Here is a 22,357-nt window from a genome sequence, read left to right on the forward strand (position 1 = left end):
TTTTGTGTTTTGGATCCGGATTTTCGTTATTTTTGAGGTTCGGATTTGTCTCGCAAAACACTTGACGAAAGGTCTCGGTTCGGATTTAAGGTATTGGATTCGGATTTTTTTTGAAAAAAACATAAAAAGTTTAAAAATCAAGTTTTTGGGCTTATTTTCACTCCTAGGCTATTATTAACCTCAATAACATTCAATAACAAGCATTTCCACTAATTTACAGTGTATTCTGAACACCTCACAATATAGTTATTAGTCCAAAACGTTGCAACAAGGTATCTTTCTGGACTGCGTAGAGGAGTGGGTCACCACAATATATATTAAAAACCCTGAACTTTTATGATTCGCACCAATAATTGTACCTGGACTGCGTAGAGGAGTGGGTCACCACAATATATTAAAAACCCTGAACTTTTATGAATCGCACCAATAAATGTACCTGGACTGCGTAGAGGAGTGGGTCACCACAATATATATAATAAGAAAACCATCAACTGGTTTGATTCGCACCAATAAATGTACCTGGACTGCGTAGAGGAGTGGGTCACCACAATATATTAAAAACCCTGAACTTTTATGAATCGCACCAATAAATGTACCTGGACTGCGTAGAGGAGTGGGTCACCACAATATATATAATAAGAAAACCATCAACTTGTTTGATTCGCACCAATAAATGTACCTGGACTGCGTAGAGGAGTGGGTCACCACAATATCTTAAAAACCCTGAACTTTTATGAATCGCACCAATAAATGTACCTGGACTGCGTAGAGGAGTGGGTCACCACAATATATATAATAAGAAAACCATCAACTTGTTTGATTCGCACCAATAAATGTACCTGGACTGCGTAGAGGAGTGGGTCACCACAATATATATAATAAGAAAACCATCAACTTGTTTGATTCGCACCAATAAATGTACCTGGACTGCGTAGAGGAGTGGGCACTGGGCACCACAATAAAATATATAAAAAACCTTCAACAGGTCTGCATTACACTACACATACGGCTGCTCCTCCATCCTCTCCATCATATACATGTTGGAGTTTTAGCATGTGACAACCTCTTGTTTTTGATAATGTCAGTGCATTTTGAATATTTTTCAATTTGCCCCACACCACTGAATGTACTTTATCTATGATACGCATCTATCTATCTTGACTGCGTAGTGTGGTGGCCCCGGTACACAATTTGGTACCGGGGCCACAATAAAATAAATACACCCTCCACGTGTCAGAATTCCACCAAACAAGTATCTGGACTGCGTAGTGGGGTGGCCCCGGTACCCAACTTGATACCGGGGCCACAATAAAATAAATACACCCTCCACGTGTCAGAATTCCACCAAACAAGTATCTGGACTGCGTAGTGGGGTGGCCCCGGTACCCAACTTGATACCGGGGCCACAATAAAATAAATACACCCTCCACGTGTCAGAATTCCACCAAACAAGTATCTGGACTGCGTAGTGGGGTGGCCCCGGTACCCAACTTGATACCGGGGCCACAATAAAATAAATACACCCTCCACGTGTCAGAATTCCACCAAACAAGTATCTGGACTGCGTAGTGGGGTGGCCCCGGTACCCAACTTGATACCGGGGCCACAATAAAATAAATACACCCTCCACGTGTCAGAATTCCACCAAACAAGTATCTGGACTGCGTAGTGGGGTGGCCCCGGTACCCAACTTGATACCGGGGCCACAATAAAATAAATACACCCTCCACGTGTCAGAATTCCACCAAACAAGTATCTGGACTGCGTAGTGGGGTGGCCCCGGTACCCAACTTGATACCGGGGCCACAATAAAATAAATACACCCTCCACGTGTCAGAATTCCACCAAACAAGTATCTGGACTGCGTAGTGGGGTGGCCCCGGTACCCAACTTGATACCGGGGCCACAATAAAATAAATACACCCTCCACGTGTCAGAATTCCACCAAACAAGTATCTGGACTGCGTAGTGGGGTGGCCCCGGTACCCAACTTGATACCGGGGCCACAATAAAATAAATACACCCTCCACGTGTCAGAATTCCACCAAACAAGTATCTGGACTGCGTAGTGGGGTGGCCCCGGTACCCAACTTGATACCGGGGCCACAATACCTCCTCCAAACATGCTACAGACAATTCGTCATTGAGATCCCATTAAGTATGTTAAAGACAGACAGGGTCCAAGTGTTATTAGTTGACTTTGTAAAGAAAAAAACTGTCCCTGTTGCACATAGTCGTGCAATGAAGACTTACTTTTTCATTTAAAGGCACGATCTTTCAAGTGTAGTGTTTGTAAGTCTAAGTCATATTATACTTTTGGTAAAATTGGTTTTTTTGGTTCCTCTTTATGTTAATTAATTAGTAATAGAATTAAAGTAGGAAATAGAATTAAATAGAATTAAAGTAGGAAATAGAGTGGTATAGAGTTGTAGTGTGGTATAGATAGAGTGGTCCACACAATATAATAATAAAACCCTCAACTGGTCTGAATTCCACCAAACAAGTATCTTGACTGCGTAGTGTGGTGGCCCCGGTACACAATTTGGTACCGAGGCCACAATATAATTAAAAAACCCTCCACGTGTCGGAATTCCACCAAACAAGTATCTGGACTGCATAGTGGGGTGGCCCCGGTACCCAATTTGATACCGGGGCCACAATACCTCCTCAAAACATGCTCCAGACAATTCGTCATTGACAGACCCCAGACAGACAGGGTCGTAGTGTTACTGTTTGACTTTGTAAACCCAAAAAAATGTCCCTGTTGCACTTGCACATAGTCGTGCAATCAAGACTGACTTTTTCATTTAAAGGCACGATCTTTCAAGTGTCAGAAAGAGAGAGAAGACACAGGAGAGGAGAGTTGTAGCTGGGGACCTGGGGTGGAAGCTCCCAGGCTCCCCCAGCATTGCCTGGAAGTCTGAGCGTGGTGACTGAGCCAGGGCAAGGAATGTGTGCCCTGGATGAGGGGGAGAACTCCATGCCACTATAGTGAACCCAAGAGAGAGGGGGACACTGCACATGGAAGAGGCCCTGGAGTGAGGGCTGCTACAAGAGGCATGGTAGCTGTAGTGTCAGATCCTGAGGCTGAGAGTACACAGAGTGACGTGTCAGAGCACAGGAGACATTATCCCCGCAGAGGAGGGATGAGCTGCAGTTGAGAGGTCTGCTGTTGAAATAGGACATGCACACTTTAACAAACCAATCATTTCAGCGACAGGGCCTACCAAACAACTTTGACTGAAATGATTGGTTTGTTTGGGCCCCCACACCAAAAAAGCTATTCATCTCTCCCTGTACAGACTAAACAGGCTCTACTGAGGCAAGATGTCGTCCTCATCCTCAACCTCTGATTCCTCTCCCCCTACAGTGTCTACTTCCTCCTCATCACACATTATCAATTCGTCCCCGCTGGACTCCACAACCACAGGTCCCTCTGTAGTATCTGGAGGGCAGTGCTGTACTTCATTGAGGAATTGATTATTCATTTTTATAAACATCATTTTTTCAACGTTGTGAGGAAGCAACCTCCTTCGCCGCTCACTGACCAGGTTCCCCGCTGCACTAAAAACTCTTTCCGAGTACACACTGGAGGGGGGACAACTCAGGTAAAATAGAGCCAGTTTGTACAGGGGCTTCCAAACTGCCTTTTTTTCCTGCCAGTAACAATATGGACTGTCTGACATGTCTACTTGGATGGTGTCAGCAAAGTAATCATCCACAATTTTTTCTATTGTGACAGCATCCAATGCAGCGAGAGTAGACATGTCTGCAATGGTTGGCAGGTCCTTCAGTCCGGACCAGATGTTATCAGCATCCCCGCCAGTGCCTCTTTTGGGAAAACTGAGCTTTTTCCTCGCAGCCATAGATGTGGAAGAAAATGAGGGTGGAGCTGTTGGCATGTCACGGTCCTCTTCAGAGGACAATCTCCTGACCAGCAGGTCTTTGCACCGCTGTAGATTTGTGTCCGCCGGAAACAGAGACACAACATACGCTTTAAACCGAGGATCGAGCACGGTGGCCAGAATGTATTCCTCTGACTTTAAAAGAGTGACCACCCTCGGATCCTGGCAAAGCGTACGAAGGGCTACATCCACAAGAGCTACATGCTTGCTGTAATCGCAATGGCTTACCAGCTCCTCCCTCACTTTCTCCAGCTGCTTCTGCAACAGCCTGATCAGGGGAATGACCTGACTCAAGCTGGCAGTGTCGGAACTGACTTCTCGTGTGGCAAGTTCAAATGGCTGCAGAACCTTGCACAACACGGAAATCAGTCTCCACTGCGCTTGACTCAGGCGCATCCCCACTCCTTTGCCTATGTCGTAGGTGGCTGTGTAGGCCTGAATGGCCTTTTGCTGCTCCTCCATCCTCTGCAGCATATAGAGGGTGGAGTTCCAGCGCGTCACAACCTCTTGTTTGAGGTGATGGCAGGGCAGGTTCAAGCTTTTCTGATGTGCCTCTAGTCTGCGGTAGGCACTGGCTGAATGCCGAAAGTGTCCAGCAATTTTGCGGGCCACCGCAAGCATCTCCTGCACACCCCTGTCACTCTTGAGGTAATGCTGCACCACCAAATTAATGGTGTGGGCAAAACATGGGACGTGCTGGAAATTGCCCATATTTAATGCCCGCACAATGTTACTGGCATTGTCTGACACCACAAATCCCCATGAGAGTCTAAGTGGGGTAAGCCACTGGGAGATAATTTCCCTCATTTTCTCTAATATGTTGGCAGCGTTGTGCCTCTTATTAAAGCCTGTAATGCACAATGTTGCCTGCCTTTGCATGAGCAGCCATTTTGTAGATGCTGCTACTGATGCAGCTGTTGCTGTTGCTGCGGAAGGGGATGCATCTACCCAGTGGGCTGTCACAGTCATATAGTCCTTCGTTTGCCCAGAACCACTTGTCCACATGTCCGTGGTTAAGTGGACAGTGGGTACAACCGCATTTTTAAGAGCACTGAGGACACTTGATCGTACTTCTCTGTACATTTTTGGTATCGCCTGCCTAGTGAAGTGGAATCTCGAGGGGATTTGGTACCGGGGACACAATACCTCCATCAACCCTCTAAATCCCACTCCACTGATGGCGGACACCGGGCGCACGTCTAACACCAACATTGCAGTTACAGCCGCAGTTATACGCTTTGCAATAGGGTGACTACTATCGTATTTGGTGGTCATGGCAAACGACTGTTGGACGGTCAATTGTTTGGTGAAAGACTTAGCGGTCTTACGACTTCCCCTCTGGGAAGATGACCGACTAACAGCAGCAACAGCAGCAGTGGCAGTAGTAGGCGTACCGCTGCAGGATTCCTCGGATGAATCCCGTATTGAGGAGGACTCAGTCTGGCTGGTGACTTGGGCTGCAGGACTGAATCTGATGGAGATTGTGGAGGAAGTTGACGAGGAGGGTGTTGCTGGTGTGTATCCAACTGGACCACGGGATTTAGGTGTCCCTGTACCGATGAGGGTCCTAGCCCCAGTTCCTGAACTAACCACTGAACTATGAAGGTTATTCAGGTGACGTATAAGGGAGGATGTTCCTAGGTGGGCAAGATCCTTACCCCTGCTTATTTGAGCTTTACATAAGCTACATATTGCCATACATTGGTTGTCTGGATTTGGATAAAAATAACTCCAGACCGAAGAGGTGCATTTTTTGGTCTTCTGACCAGGCATGACGATGGGCTTTTTCATCCCATGGACATCAGCTGTTTCCCCCCCTGGTGCCTCATTTACAATAACCACATCACCATCCTCATCATCAAGTTCCTCCACAGCGCCAGCTACATCATCAATAGCCTCCTCCCGAGCCACCTCTTCCCGTACAGTGATGGGAAGGTCAGGCTTGACAACCACCAACACGCTTGGACTCGCCTTGGGGATTTGTGATAATTTCTCTTTAGAAGGCAGAGTTGTTTGCTGTTTTGTTGCTGACAGCATAACTCTCTTCAATTTTTTGTAGGGGGGGGGAGGAGGAGGAGGGCTAAGATCCGTGGGTGAAGCTGAACCACTAGTCATGAACACGGGCCAGGGCCTAAGCCGTTCCTTGCCACTCCGTGTCGTAAATGGCATATTGGCAACTTTACGTTTCTCCTCAGATGATTTTAAGTTTCTCTTTTTGCTACTTTTTCTTAACTTGGGCTTTTTGGATTTTACATGCCCGGTACTACGAGATTGGGCATCGGGCTTGGAAGACGACGTTGATGGCATTTCATCGTCTATGTCATGACTAGTGGCAGCAGCTTCAGCATTAGGAGGAAGTGGGTCTTGATCTTTCCCTACTTTATCCTCCAAATTTTTGGTCTCCATTATATGTAGCACAAGATACTGCAGAATGTGTGAACTTGGTAATATTGCAGTACCAATGGACTTATAATGCTGGATTGGTTTTGCAAATTTGGTTATAATTATTATATATATTTTTTTTTTTTTAATTTTTTTATTTTTTTTTACTTTTTTTTTATTTTTTACAAACTTGGGAATAATGGGGAAATAACTATGCCCTTAGAAGCACAGAGCACAGGACACAGCACCACTGGACTGAACAGGACACGGCACAGGACCCAGCAGCACTACGGAACTCAGCAGGACAGAGCACAGGACACAGCACCACTGGACTGATACTGCAGAATGTGTAAACTTTGTAATATTGCAGTACCACTGGACTTTTACTGCTGAATGTGTGAACTTGGTAATATTGCAGTACCAATGGGCTTATACTGCAGGATTGGTTGTGAAAATTTTGTGGTAATTAAAAAATATTAAAGTAGTTTTTGGTATTTTATAAAAAAAACTTTTTTTTATTTTTTTAAACACAGGGGAATATTGGGGAAATAACTATGCCCTTAGAAGCACAGAGCACAGGACACAGCACCACTGGACTGAACAGGACACAGCACAGGACCCAGCAGCACCACTGACCTCAGAAGGACAGAGCACAGCACACAGCACCACTGGACTGATACTGCAGAACACAGCACAGCACAGCACAGCACAGCACTAAACAGCACAGCACTAAACAGCACAGAACTAAACAGCACAGAACTAAACAGCACAGAGGACCACCTAACACACCCTCCCTCTACCCTGATCAATGCCCGAGTGAAGATGGCGGCGACTAGCGGGGAATTTATAGGATCCGAGTATCGCGAGATCCGACAACGGGATTATGAGTCAGAGCCTCAGTTTCACTTTTGAATTTGGCGCCAATACCCGGATCTGTCTCGGATCCGACTCGGATCCGCAACGTTCGGGTGGGCTCGGATTTCAGAAATCCGAGCGCGCTCATCCCTATCCATAATCCTAGGTTCTGGAAATAGAATCTGAGAGCCGGTTCATCCAGGGGCAGATTGATACAATTCACTTCCAGCTCTTTCCTGTGTATGTGTTGCAGCGGAGAATGACATCTGTCCCATTGCTAAGGGCGAGGTGGAGAATTCCTCTCTTTGTGCTTGGGTAGACTTTCTGCAAGTCAATATATTAATTTACATACTAAATGCATACATGTTAGGAATGTATATACTTTCGTGTATCTGTATAATTATCCCTTTTTACGATGGGGTTGGGTCATTTAAACAAAACAGCTCTTTAACTCTATGCAATACGCCAGTGGTTGCACTGAAGAGAAGTAGCCACATGAAATGAATTGGGACTCTGATATTGGGACGCACTTGACTTGGGGGGTAGGCTGATATGTGGCATGGTGTGGTGAAGTCCTCCATAAAAGTTTGTATTGGTGAAAATGCTTAACGATTTACTTCTTGGATGGTACGTTGTCCCAGCCAAAATACCACTATTGGAGGAACTGTGGTTATATAGAGGTTTTGCACACGTCTGCTGGAGCTCTCCGAAATGTCAGCCCCTGTGGATGGAGACTAGAAGCTTTATATTTCTCTATCCTAACTGTCATAGTCCCTTTTAAATCTCAAATTCAGAGTTTATTATTTATTTAGAACAGATGTCATTGTTTATCTTGCTTTTGCCTCATCTTCTTTATATTGAACCTGTTTGTATTTGTTGAGTGGAACACTGTTTTCACCATATGTTTTGCTATTTCTCAGCTTTAATATCACTGTGTATTGCTGCTGTTTTGCATTCAAAGCTTCTAATAAACAGTACTTCTAAAAAAAAATGTTTTATTATCTTTCTTAGTTTAGTATGGATCAGATGCATAAATGGATGGAAAAGCTGCATTATGGGGACATTTCTTGTTTTCTAGGTAGACGTGCAGTCCTTTTCTCCTTACAAGATATTACTTTTTCATTTCCTCAGAGTGGCTGATGATTACAGAACATTTTATAGTTTCAATATGACACATCTTGAATCTTCTAATTGCAGTTTTATGGGAAAAAAACATTTCTGGGCACATGTAATAAAACCAAATTCAAACACCCAAAATCCAGTCCCAATCAGTAGTTTCACTTATAGGGTTTTTTGCCCTGTGTCCTGGTTTCCCCACTTCCGGGATTTTTCCAGGTTTTCAGGAACAAAAAAACTTTCAAGACCAGGAAATCTGGAATTTGATAAGTGGAAAATAGTTCCAATGTCCCCTCAGTATCATGATTTAAATTGAGACTTAACTTAAGCTTTACTGAGCAGTGTTTTAGGAGACCAATGTATACGTTGAATTTAATGAAGGGTGTGGTCCTATGGTAGTAGCAGGCAAGACCTTGATATGATGTGTTCACCGTTACCCATACTAGCCAACTAGGGGCGGGGCATGACAAATTGCATCATTTTGGCTAAGATGACGCAATATTTGCATCATTAAGCCCTGCTTCTGCCACTTATCTATTGCGGTGGCGAGAAACGGGAGGTTGCCCTGTTCTCCCGGGAACCCTCCCAAAAATACGGGAGTCTCCAGGACATTCCGGGAGAGTAGGCAACTATGCGTTTAAAGAAAAGCTAATGAATCTCTAGAGACTGAAGTGTCTTTTACATTTCTGTCTCCATTACTGAAGTCATGTTGTCTTACCTGTCAGTCTTTAATTAAATCTTGGTCTCCATGAAAATGGCCACCTCCATAGGCATCAATACATGGACATAGGACACAATTTCTGAACTGTGTCATCATGCCACAGATGGCGAAGCCAGCCTTGTACTGGCACAGCATCAGGGAGAATGCCAGACTCTTCAGGGAGTGAGGGAGATCACCCCTATTTCAGGGAGAGTTGGCAAGTATGCCGTTGCCATCATGTGCAGGTTCCAGAGTATATAGAGAGAATATAACGATACAATGCGGGCCAGCATGTCTTGCTATTTGTAAATGAGCCTTAATGTTTCATGAAGCAGTGTATACCTAATGATTAAGTGAAATCCCTGGTTCTAAGTGAATTACTGGATCCCACTCTCAAACCACAAACAAATTAGGAGAGAGCCTAATTTATTTGTGGTTTAGGAAAATCAGCTGGCTTCTGCAATAGTGATTTTGGTTTTTATCATTGGAGGACTATTCTAGTGCTACTTTCTCCTCCTTTTATGCTCGTATTCTGATAAGAGTATACAGCATCTCTTAAAGCACCAGCTCGATATTCCTGCAGTAGATTCCTTACATAATCAGTAGCTATCAGTTTATTGTTTTGTCTCTCTTTCCATTCCCAAAATGGCAACATGTTCTCTTCAAATAAGCTCGTTACTTGTAGCTCAGACTTTTTTCCTATATGTTTGCAAAACTTAATTTTCTTGTGCATACTTCACGTAGATTTCTGCCGATCTTCTGCCATGCCAGCGGAGGAGCAGCAGTTTACACAGGCAGAGGGGATGAGTATTGCAGACAGTAATTCCTGGCATTGTGGAGCAGTACACAAACAAGTTTTCAGTTTGTAAATCGAGACTATTGTAATGTGATTGAGGGCATATTCCCTGGGGGTATTTCTTCCTTTTTAAATTCAAATTTTGCACCCGCTCATGGCTGGTGCAGATTGGGTTGTGTCATATAGTCTTTCTACCTCCGTGTTGCCCTTCAGTGAAGCGGCTCATTCTGTGCAATATAATAAAACTTCACACACACATTTGCCACCTGTAGTGGAGACGGTCCTCTCATGATTACTATAATCGTAATCAGCAGCTATATAGCGCCAATAATTCTGCAGCACTGTACAGAGAACTCACATTAGTCTCTGCTCCATTGAAGCTTACAGTCTAAATTCCCTAACGCACACACAGAGTGAGAGACTAAGGTCCATTTGATAGCAGCCAATTAATCTACCAGTATATTTTTGGAGTGTGGGAGGAAACCCACGCAAACACGGGAAGAACATACAAACTCCACACAGTTAAGGCCCTGGTCAGGAATCAAACTCTTAACCCCAGCCACCCATGCCCATGAAAGAGGCTAAATCCAGCAATATTCTTGGAGAAAAAACTGAAACATGAATTTGATTACATGAGGGACATAATACAGGGTAGGTGACTGGGCTTCTATTCTGACGCACCTCTTCAAAGTGGAGGGTGTGCACTTTATACATTACCTCCATTACTGAACATCCGATTCTGTTCTACGCACTATTATTATCTGTGAAAACCTTTCAGCTTGTGAAATGTCAGTTTGGAAAGTATGTGTCTAGTTGGCTACAGGCTTGATGGGTTTGTAGGGAGTTACTGTGTTGTCTTACACAAACACTTCCTAGATATATGTTACATACTTCTCAGCATCTAGTCTGTCTAGTTTTACTCTCTGGTGACAATGGAGATCAGCCAGGCCAGGTAAATAGGGTGTAACGTGGTAATTATTATTGAATAGCTATTTTCCTGGGTGTTTTACACTGGGGCTGGTTGTGAGGGAAGCTCCACTGTACAAATAGTAAGAATAGTTGGGCGCTTGCATATTATTTGGTCTACAAGTTGAGTACGTTCAACATAATACTGAGAACGGGAACTCTCATTGTGTAATGCTGGTAGATGTATAGGAAATATTTGTGTATTTCACCATGGAGCATCATGTTTAGATAAGTTCTGCAAATAAAGGTGTCTGGTTATTGAGTGTTTACAAGCAGGATAAGGAGATAATTTACAAGTAGTAGTTGATGTGCTGTGCAGGACGCTTGGTGTTGCACCCATGTTTGTAGATGGTATGCCCAGCGCACATCAATGTGCCCGCCTACTCTCCAGCCTCAGGAGACGCCTCCACAATGTAGAAGTGCACCTGGGTATAAAGGTGAAATGATAAACTACTACCACTTCAGAACACTTTTTAGTAAATAGAACTTACATTTTTTATTAATTAAAATGGTGCTTAAATTAACCAGAAAGGGGACAGGACAGCAGGGCTGTCTTTATCACATGTTGCACTTTTGTGTGTTGAAACCTTTTTTGTTTTGCATCATAATCAACATTTATTTATATAGCGCCAGCAAATTCCGTAGCACTTTACAATTGGGAGAAGTGTGCATAGAAATACAATTCTCCAACAAAGGCTCAAAATATGCCTTATTAAAAGTATAGGGCAAGGCCTGATCTCGTACAGCTCCGTACCGAAAATGAAGCGGCAATGGCTGTGTGTCTCTGCACAGCCAAGAAGACCCCTTTAAAATGTGTCTTCTTCACCCCTTGTGCGTACAGCACTACCAAAGAATATTTTGCTCCTTAGCTGTTTTGTGCGTTGTACGTGACCTCCTGATTAGGCAAATGTAATAGTTTTCTTTTTATTTTTACACACCTACAAATTCAGGACTCTCTCGAGTCAGTTTGTTTCCTGTTTCAGTGAGCTGAAGTAACTGTATTCCTGGCAATTTCATTTCATAACTGGCAAGAACATAATGCAGCAAAGTATTAGTGGATTTACAGACACATCGCCTAGTTGAATGCAGTGAGCCTGTCCTGCTGCATTGAAACATTCTGTGCCAACATTACTATTACAGCAGCGACGTTACCTTGTAGTGATGCCATTGTACGGATTTGTGGAAATATATTTAACTTTGGCCATAAAAGTGAGCAGAGCAGTCAGGAGCGCTGTAAATCTACCTGACATAGTGGCAGTCTCGTGTCTGTCTCCTAAATTTTCCATTTTACTCCTTTTACTTTTACTTTTTCTTTCTTCTTTTCCATAGAAACGGTTTAGTGTCTCTTGGCATAAAATTATCATTTGTTATGGTTGTGCATCACTAATGCCCCCCTTCTTTGGATGCGCAAATCCATACCTCCCAACATTTGGGTTTGTGGCCTAGAGACGGGGGCGTGGTCATGATGGGGGTGTGGCCACATCATGATGGGGGGTGTGTCTAGCATTTTTGAAGCCTTAGGCTGCCCCATTCTCTCCTGCCCTCCCCTCTACTGCTGCTCTCCATGGCAATGAATAAACAGACAATACTTACCAACTTTCTCACTGATTGGGATGGTGGGACAGAGCCCTAAATCCAGGACTGTCCTGCCTAACTCGGGACTGTTGGGAGATATGGCATAATTACTTCCATGTTGTGCATTCTGTCCGGTAATGGTGATCAGACCGTTACCATTGCTTTCTTATGGATGCCTTTTATGTAAATTATACTATAAAATGTGAAATAAATTATACCGTCATGACACCTAAATATAGGCATCGGATCAGCAATGCTACAGGAAAACGAAAAAGTTGAAAAGAATGAAATGGATGATCTGAGAGGACTTTGATGTTTTAACTTTTGCCCGCACATCTATTTCTAGAACAGACGTCTATACCTCTTAATGCCGCAATGCATCTGCACAGATGTAAATGAAAGTCATATGTACTAAGTGTTTGGAGCTCAAATAAGCGGTTTGGCACAAAATAGACAGAACATGTCCACATTTCTTTATCCAAGTTTACAAATGTCCTCTGTTTTATAGATTTATCCCTGGAAACCTTTGTATAAACTACACAGTTCACTGATCAGGTTATGTCCATTGAGAGTGCCAACAATAAGTGTCTCTGGACATTTAGGTTAGACGTTGGCAAATATGGGTAGATTAGAACTGAATGATTCAAAGCGCCAGTTAAATAAATCAATAAGGGTTCATTTCTGAAATTGGAAGAGAGAAAAAGTGCAGGAAATCGTTGAGTTGTTTGAGAATTCTAAGATCCTGACTATGGAATTCTCCAATAACATTTTAATCCAGTTGTTGTTCTTAACTTGCATTTTCATCATTGTCCCTGATATATTTTTTAAGTAGTTTGTGATTTGTTCTAGAATAGCTAACAATGCTTTCAAGTTTTTTTTATGTCTGGTAAAATTCACTAGTGCATACAAGCATTCTTCGTGCGTAAATCAAACTGCTGATTAGAAGGTTGTTGACTGCTAATTTTTAGGTTTAAGGTTTTAGTTTCAACTGAAATCCCCGTAAAACTTGTGTGTTCATGCAGGTATCTTAAGGTATAGTTGATGCTGGTGCTAAGCTGTTCTTTATGTATATCACTATCCTGTCAAGTTAGTGGGTGCAAATATTGCCATATTTTGAAATTGTCTACTAGTGCTTCAAAATACTAACCTGTAATCTTTGTTATTGCCAAAGACTATATTTACTAAACTTCGGGTTTGAAAAAGTGGAGATGTTGCCTATAGCAACCAATCAGTGTCTAGCTTTCATTTATTTAGTACAGTCTACAAAATGACAGATACAATCTGATTGGTTGCTATAGGCAACATCTCCACTTTTTCAAACCCGCAGTTTAGTAAATATGCCCTTTAGTGTTGTGGCTACAAAACTGCCGATGCCTCTCCATCCTTCTCACGATTGGCAGTCCCAGTAGTCCTCTCTAGTGATTAGTATAATAGCTGCTATCTGATTTGCATATTATTACTTTACCTATTTTTGTATCTTTCGTAAACCAGCAAAATATACCATTCATTGGCCCTATGAGGTTTTTATTTATTTAAACCGTTTTTTGTTTTTTTTGGGATGGGGTGGCTTATTGTCAAGGTTTATTATATTCTTGTTATACTTCTCCTTTAAAGACTAAGAAAAGCCACAATTTGACATTAATATGTGTCAAAGGCTGTGTATAACTGAAATAAATAAGCTACATGGAACAATTGACTTCTTTATACTTTGCTAAATATGTCTGCAGCAAGTTGCTGTAATAGGAGGGAGGTGCTTCTCTAACTTGGTAGGCAGAGAGTGTATGACAGGTTTGTAGACTTGCTTTGCAGAAGAGCGCTGTGTTTAAAGGTTGTTGTGTACACAAGGGCAGGTCCAGTGATGTCACAGCAGCTTAACATACTGCAGCATTTGCTCTTTCATCTATATTAGATCCCATTAGGACACTGTCAGAAAGATGAGCCTCAGCTGTCTGTGACTGAAGGGGAACTTATACTTTACCTTTTAATGGAATGAAATCTCGCGGTTGTATTTTACCTCCATGCTCCATACTTGAAATTAAAATTTTGTAGGTTTAGTGGAAATGTAGCAGGTTGTTTTTCAATGTGATTTAAATCCTCTTCTTTTTTTTTTTTCCATTGCGATGTTGTATCTTAAGATGATTTGTTCCCTTAGTCACCAGGAAGTCCATGCTCCTCAGAACACTGCATGTGTTTGCATGTTGGCCTGTGAAGCAGGTGATTGGAATTTTCCAAGTCTCAAATTGGCAGCTATATTATGCAAAGCAGTGCACATTGGAGTAAATGTATTGCCAGTAACTTCCCTCATTTGCAATTCATGAACCACTGACTACTCTACTTAAACCATTCCGTAGATTGGTGTAGAATAATCCGCATGTTCATGAAGCAATGGCAAAAATAAAAATGTGAAACCCTTGCAAAGCGGACTGTAGGCACTGTGATTATGTCTGTAATTTGTACAACTGTATATAATACTGAAGATAACAACATTATTACATTGTGAGCAAAAAATAAATAAAACAGATGTCTTGTGACATGAAGTATCTTAAAATTTGTAACTGCTGCAGTTCCAAGCAAGGCCCTTATGTGACTGCAATTATGTATTTAAAATACACACATGATGCTAATATATGTAAAAAAAAACAACAACAAAAAAAACCACCTCAGAGTTCCTATATGTCATTGAACAGTGTTGTGGTGACAGAGCATCTCTCAGCAATGGACATATCTGCTTTTGCAAGAGAGTAAAAATTAATTCAAAATATTGCTTTCAAGTAAGTATTTTTTTCAGTTGAATATCCCTTTTAAAATTATACTATCGCTGTTAGTACAAATAACATATTTAGCAGTCTTAGGGGGGAACTCTATCGGCTGCGTTACTGCTGAAAGTAACGTGGCCTGCACTCTATTACTGTTAATAGAGTCATTTTAACCCGAATTAAACGGAATTGAAAATCACCGTACTAATGGTAATACTGCACACTATTACTGTAGTAACGGTAATGGTGCGTAGGCCGCGTTACTTTGGCCAGTAAAGTGGCCAATTGAATTCCACCCCCCCCCTTAATGTCTAGCTGTTAAGTTGCACTCTCCACAGAGTGTATTCATCAGTTCACTAGGAACCAGTGACATCACTGAGGCATGAAGTGGAAGAGGGGTCCATTTTGTGAACTCGACCCGTATTTATGGGACTGCCACCTATTAATTCACTCCTCATTATCATCATCGAAACCATTTATTTTTATAGCGCCCTAATTCTGCAGCGCTGTACAGAGCACTCGCTCACATCAGTCCCTGCCCCATTGGAGCATAGTCTAAATTCACACACCTACACACACACACACGTCAATTCAATAGGAAGTAATGTACTGTGGAAGTAGTGTACTCTGGAAAATATTTAAATTACAGTGCTCATTTTCCCAGAATCCCGGTTTCTGAGTCATCTAGATAAGCAGGTTTAATGTGAATGGGAGTTGCAATTTTTTTTATAACTCTTGCTATGTTTTGGCCACCAAATGTAATACATGTGGTGCATTATATTTGCTGGACAAAAATTGTCATATTTGAAAGCTTCCTTTCTGTTTCAGAATAGTGCAATGTCACTAGTTTGTAGTGAATCGATAGGCTGCATTTTCCTGAATAAGTTCACAAAATGGCTGCCTCCTAAATGCAAACGGCTACAGTGACCTCCATTCTTGTCTGGTAGCAAAGGAGTTAATGGGTGATATATTCCATTTACCTCATGCTGATCTTCTCAAGTGGTTTCCCGGCACATGGCGTCTTATAAATATTAGTTCTAGGTAAGTTCTGTTTAAACAGTAGCTGGAAGAAATGTCTACAACATTCCGAATATATTCAGACCATATACTTCTGTAAATATGTCTATATTCCACTTTTCTGGTAATTGTTGAAATGACTGCTTTATGTTAGACAGTATTTTATTATGGTTCCCTGAAGCAGTAGTGTAGTGTTTATGAGCATCTGGGGAGATATTTAACATTTTAATATCGTTGCAAGTACCTATTTGGCAAGTAAACATTGCTGTGACTGGTAACGTCATATGTCATGATTGCATTAAGGCTGTTAAATGTCAAGACTGACAATAACCCTGTCTGATCTGGGCACACAGAGTAATATCTGTGCGTTTTATAGATGATTTCTTGAAATAAAACCCAATATACCAGTTGAGATAGGCAGTGTCTGGCATTTGTTTTATTATTTCTCTAGTTCATTATTTCCAGGAACTGGGAAGTAAAGATAACTGCGAACTGCTGATAGTGATAGCTGCACGGTCACGGAATAGCAAGATGGCCACTAGCTGGTATTGGTGCAACTGAACAGGGATTTGTGGAGTCTAGTGTACCTCTGGTAAATAACCAGGGACCCACGCAAGGGAGTTTGGTCTTAGCTGCAAAGAGGGCGCAGATCGCGGTTCTGCGAGACAGTCACCAGCGTAGTGACAGGAGTAGACAGGCATTGTCAAACAATCTGGGTCAGAACTAGCCAGGCAGGGCAATACACAGGGAGGATCCAGAGAATAGTCAGAACGAGCCAGGATTCAAAACCAAATTGAGCAATAAGGCACCAAATCGTAAACCGTGAGAAAAGTAGAGGAAGCAAGCCGAGTAACCTACAAAATTGTGAAAACCGTGGGATATTACCATGGAGTCTTATCATGCCGAAAAAAACAGGTTCTTTCGAGCATCTGCTGGACAACCATCTCTGTTCCACTGTTGGACCCATTAAGGTCATCTGTCATTGTTGTTGCTTTCTCTGCTCGGTGCCGGACCAATTAAGTTTTAATATACGTTGACAGATGATCCTGACTAGCCATCTGGACTAATCTCTGTATAAAGATTTGATATCTCAGGGCAGTTTACCCACCTGCTGTCTCCTAGACCAGCAGTCGTTAGACAATTGATAAATTTATTTGAGTGATAACAATAGGGAAAAGTGCAGCTCCATAACTAGGAGCAGCCGATGGACCAGTGATTTAGCATTCCACCTGTGCTCTGATTACAGCTTTGGCAGCAGGTATTCCCCATGTCCAACAGTCCACAAGAGTTGAATAACATAATAATAATATGTGATATAAAGAGGTAATTCCAAATACTTTTTGCAATATACAGTCATGCCCAAAAGTTTTGAGAATAACTCAAGTATTGGTTTTCACAAAGTTTGCTGCTTTAGTGTTTTTAGACCTCTTTGACAGATGTTGCTATGGTATACTGAAGTAAAATTACATGCATTTCAAGTGTCAAAGGCTTTTATGGACAATTACATTAAGTTTATGCAAAGAGTCAATATTTGCAGTGTTGACCCTTCTTTTTCAAGACCTCTGCAATGCGCCCTGGCATGCTGTCAATCAACTTCTGGGCCACATACTGAGTGATGGCCGCTCATTCTTGTCTAATCAATGCTTGGAGTTTGTCAGAATTTGTGGGTTTTTGTTTGTCCACCCACCTCTTGAAGATTAACCACAAGTTCTCAATGGGATTAAGGGTTGGGGAATTTCCTGGCCACGGACCCATAATTTCAATGTTTTGATCCCTGAGCCACTTGGTTATCTCTTTTGCCTTGTGCAAAGGTGCTCCATCATGCTGGAAAAGGCATTGTTCTTCACCAAACTGTTCTTGGATGGTTGGGGGAAGTTGCTCTTGGAGGATGTTTTGGTACCATTCTTTATTCATGGCTGTGTTCTTAGGCAGAATTGCGAATGAACCCACTCCCTTGGCTGAGAAGCATCCTCACGCATGAATGGTCTCAGGATGCTTTACACAGGACTGATGGTAGCGGTCACCTTTCCTTCTACGGACAAACATTTTTCCAGATGCCCCAAACAAACTGAAATGGAATTCGTCAGAGAAAATGACTTTACCCAGTTGTCAGCAGTCCAATCCCTGTACCTTTTGCAGAATATCAGTCTGTCGCTGATTTTTTCCCTGGAGAGAAGTGGCTTCATTGCTGGCCTTCTTGACACCAGGCCATCCTCCAAAAGTCTTCGCCTCACTATGCCTACAGATGCACTCACACCTGCCTGCTGTCATTCCTGAGCAAGCTCTGCACTGGTGGTGCCCCGATCCCGCAGCTGAATCACCTTTAGGTCTTGGCGCTTGCTGGACGTTCTTGGACGCCCTGAAGCCTTCTTCACAACTATTGAACCTCTCTCCTTGATGATCCGATAAATGCTGCTAGAAAGATTGCACCTAAATCAACCAATGTCCTTGCCTGTGAAGCCCTTTTTGTGCAAAGCAATGATGAATGCACATGTTTTCTTGCAGATAATTATGGTTAACAGAGGAAGAACAATGATTTCACACACCACCCTCCTTTTAAAGCTTCCAGTTTGTATTCTAACTCAATCAGCATGACCGAGTGATCTCCGGCCTTGTCCTCGTCAACACTCTCACCTGTGTTGATGAGCGAATCACTGACTTGATCTCAGCTGGTTCTTTTGTAGCAGGGCTGAAATGCAGTGTAAATGTTTTTTTGAGATAAAGTTCATTATCATGGCAAAGAGGGACTTTGAGATGAAATGCAATTCATCTGATTACTCTTCACGACATTCTAGAGTATATTCAAATTGTCATCATAAAAACTGAGGCAGCAGACTTTGTGAAAAATATTTGTGTCATTCTGAAAACTTTTGTCCATGACTAGAGCTTAAGATGTAATTTTTTTATAGAGGTTCAAAATACAGCAGTGATATGAGATACCACGTAGACACACAGAATAATTGAGGTTATCAAATATAAATTAGAGTCCATTAGTGGATAGATACATCAAGTTATCACAATATTGTTGAATGAATTAAACAACTCTAACCATAAAATATTCATTAAACAAAAAACTAAATACGTGAGTCATCAATTCTCAGTTAAATAGTTGATTGATTTAATGAATTCAAGGAAAGGGAGGAGCAGGGGAACCAAGTGCCAAGACTAATTGTAGCATTTCTCAGGTAATAGGCGGGTCTCTCTAACCATGTGGTATAGTGAAAACCTGTCCAAATCTATTCTTGACTTATCTGTATTTATCTTTACAATACCCAGTATAAATCGCTCCTTCTCAAATGAGAGCATAATCTTGAGAGATATCAAACATTGCTGATGATATAGAACACAATGCCTCCCCAGAGGTGTTACAATCCATCCTATGGGAAGCCCCCAAAGCCACTATACATGGTATCCTAGTTGGCAAACAGAGAGGGAGCGTATAAAGGAGCTTGAACATCAAATGCAGCAGGCGATGAATCGCCACCAAATTAGCCCTAAGAAACGTTTCTACATAAAGATTATTTCCCTTTTAAAGGGCAATTAAATCAAATATTATAAACAAAAGCAGCTGAAGCACTACTATGGGTTCAGCAAAAATACTATGAAAAGGTGATAAAGCCAACACCATTCCAGCACCTAAGCTCCGAGCTCGCTTTACTCGTAATATATTTATGAAAACCCAATCGGTTTCCTTCTTTACTCATAAGATAGTCTAGAGATTTTGAGATATTATGCTTCTCTCTATAATTTACATTTGACAATAGATGACCCACACTTACTTAATGATAGCATAAAGAGCCACCGACAATCGTACCACTTGCCTAAACTTACGGGAGTGCAATTGGCAACGCTTAACTCTTTGAAAGAGATCTCTGAAGCCATAAAAGCATTAAAGCGCCAGTCCACCCTATACTACACAAAATTCATTGGGCTGCTGAACCTATGCTCATCTTGATTCTAGATGGAAACAAATTGGATGTGGCACCACTGGAGCAGAGATAGTGGTTATCCCCACGTAATCCTGACATTACTGGTATCCCCACAAACACAGGAGACCACACAGTTGCCCTATATGCCAATGATGTCATTTTAACTAACTCAAAACCCCACATTAAATGACCTTATCTCTTTAGAGAAATAACTGAATATAGCTCTCTGTAAAACTATAGAATAAATGCAGAGAAGTCTCAAATACTAGATCTCAATATTCCCTACGATGTTGCTCAAAACCTTAAGGCTAATTATAATTTCCGCACAAAAAAACAAATATCTTGAGGTTTACTTGACCAGGACTTATTCACAACTCTATGCAGCCAATTTCCCAAGACTCATTAATGTGATTAAATTAGATCTTACACAATGGAATAAACTTATTCCTTGGTTTGGCAGCATAACTTCTGTCAAAATGAATATCCTACTCAGGCTATTGTACTTATGGCAGGCAGTGCCAATCCAAGTTCCCACACATTCTCAAACACCTACAGCAAACTCTCCAAATTTATGTGGGCAGGCCTCAAACGAGTACGGATGCGTATTCTTTTCAAACACCAGATGTCAGGAGGTCTGGTCCTGGCTATATGGACTTTTCGATATCTATTCAAGTTAATATTTACACAATATTTAAAATGCAATTTCATTTGTCCATGACACATGACATCATATGCAGAATGCTTGTATATAAAATGTGAATTGCACTAGTGGTGTGACTTATTTATTTAGCATTTTATGCAGTTGATGGTTTTTGAAGGTATGGTTCTTCACCACAGCAGCCATTTGTCTAGGGCAGACTGAGGGGTACACAGGAAATGCTGTGATAGATTATAAAAGAAGATTCAAAGTTACATGATGGCGTGGTTTAAAAGAACCCACATATAGTCACCGGTTAGTTGTTGCTGCGGTATTTATAACTAGGATTCTTATTTTCCGTTGTTATAGAGTAGGACCCCATCTTGCTTTTCCCATCCTTTTGTAACACCATTTCCTTACCGAATCCCCTGTTGTTTTCTGAACTCTCTTGGCTTTATTTCCGATTTTATTTTAGGGGCTGAAAATAACTTTTCTGGCTCTGCATGAGTGTCTGTTATTCTAAACCTGCTAAATGTGCCTGATCCACTTTACTGCACCAGATTCCTTTTTTAAAGTTCTTTTTTTAATAACAAAAGAAAAATTCAAGGTTCCCTCTGACATGAAAACACAACCTACAAATTGCATAACTCTTATTTGGACCATTGATGTTTTCCGGGTGGAGGATACATAACTGATTGACCAGTTATACTATATGATTTTCCGTTATGCTCTTTTAGCCCTATTTAGACAACTTGGTTCCTCGCCAGCAGAAGTTTTATATTTAATTTTAAGAAATATCCGTTTAGGAGGAAGCGGCGTCTTTGAAGATGTCTAGTGTCAACCTGTTCTGATTTGTATGTTGGCGCCAAATTGCATATATATTATAAACTGACCTTGGTTTCGTTATGGGCCATAACCTGCAGAAGTTTTTTGAAATATGCCAACGGTTTCATGGTGTTTTCTTTGCTCCCTGTCATATGGTAGATTAAGTCTGTTATTTCCTGAGCAATCCTTTCTGAGAAGCAAGATTATGTAACAGTGTCACAGCCTGCAGTGTAGTATGACAAATGTACAATATGACCCATTTATTACACAGAATACAAAAGTGCGCTACAATCCACCTGCATTATAAACATTCTAAATAGTAGGTGGAATTTATATCGGAATACCTTGAATTTTTTTTTTTGTGTTTACATGACTTGCATGGACCTCACATGTTGCAGAAAGCAGCAGACTTATCAGTCTTTAGCTATCAGAAACTGGTGAACCAGGCTTCTTAATATTTCTGTTTTCTCCATTCCCCCAACAGCTTCCTTACCTCTGGGCGTTCTAAAGTTGATCACAAAAAAGCCGTATCAAAGAGGTTTTTTCTGTAATGACGACAGCATCAAGTATCCATTCCATGACAGTACCGTCACCTCCACTGTACTCTACACAGTAGGGTTCACTGTGCCCATATGCTCTGTAAGTAGCTGAGAAAATGTTCCTCATGCCCGTAGATCCCGGGAGAGTGTTACAATACTCTCTGCTGTGACATTGACCGTGTTGTGTTTTCCATCATTGGTGACCACATATTCATATAGTGTTAGCGGTTTATTATTTGATAAATTAGTCACAACTGTGAAAATAACTTTGTATGAATTAAAAGTTGCAGATTTCTCTTTGGGCAATGTTCATGGATGTAGTTCACCTTAACTACCTGGTTGACTCTATTATTTAGTGT

At 41.6% G+C, this 22,357-nt stretch overlaps 1 protein-coding gene across 2 annotated transcripts in view; it reads left to right on the forward strand.

The window, feature by feature from the left end:
• PLPP1 (phospholipid phosphatase 1) overlaps nt 1-22,357 on the forward strand; it is an 89,840-nt gene that overhangs the window by 13,602 nt on the left and 53,881 nt on the right. The window contains exon 2 of one of the 2 annotated variants that reach the window (XM_075183567.1): nt 21,944-22,098. The exons of the other annotated variant lie outside the window; for it this stretch is intronic. Within the exon in view, the coding sequence (XP_075039668.1) occupies nt 21,944-22,098 (155 nt within the window). The remainder of the gene's footprint in view (nt 1-21,943; nt 22,099-22,357) is intronic. 2 annotated transcript variants of the gene reach the window in all.

Source organism: Mixophyes fleayi, chromosome 1 (genome assembly GCF_038048845.1).
Source record: "Mixophyes fleayi isolate aMixFle1 chromosome 1, aMixFle1.hap1, whole genome shotgun sequence".
Lineage (NCBI taxonomy): Eukaryota > Metazoa > Chordata > Amphibia > Anura > Limnodynastidae > Mixophyes > Mixophyes fleayi.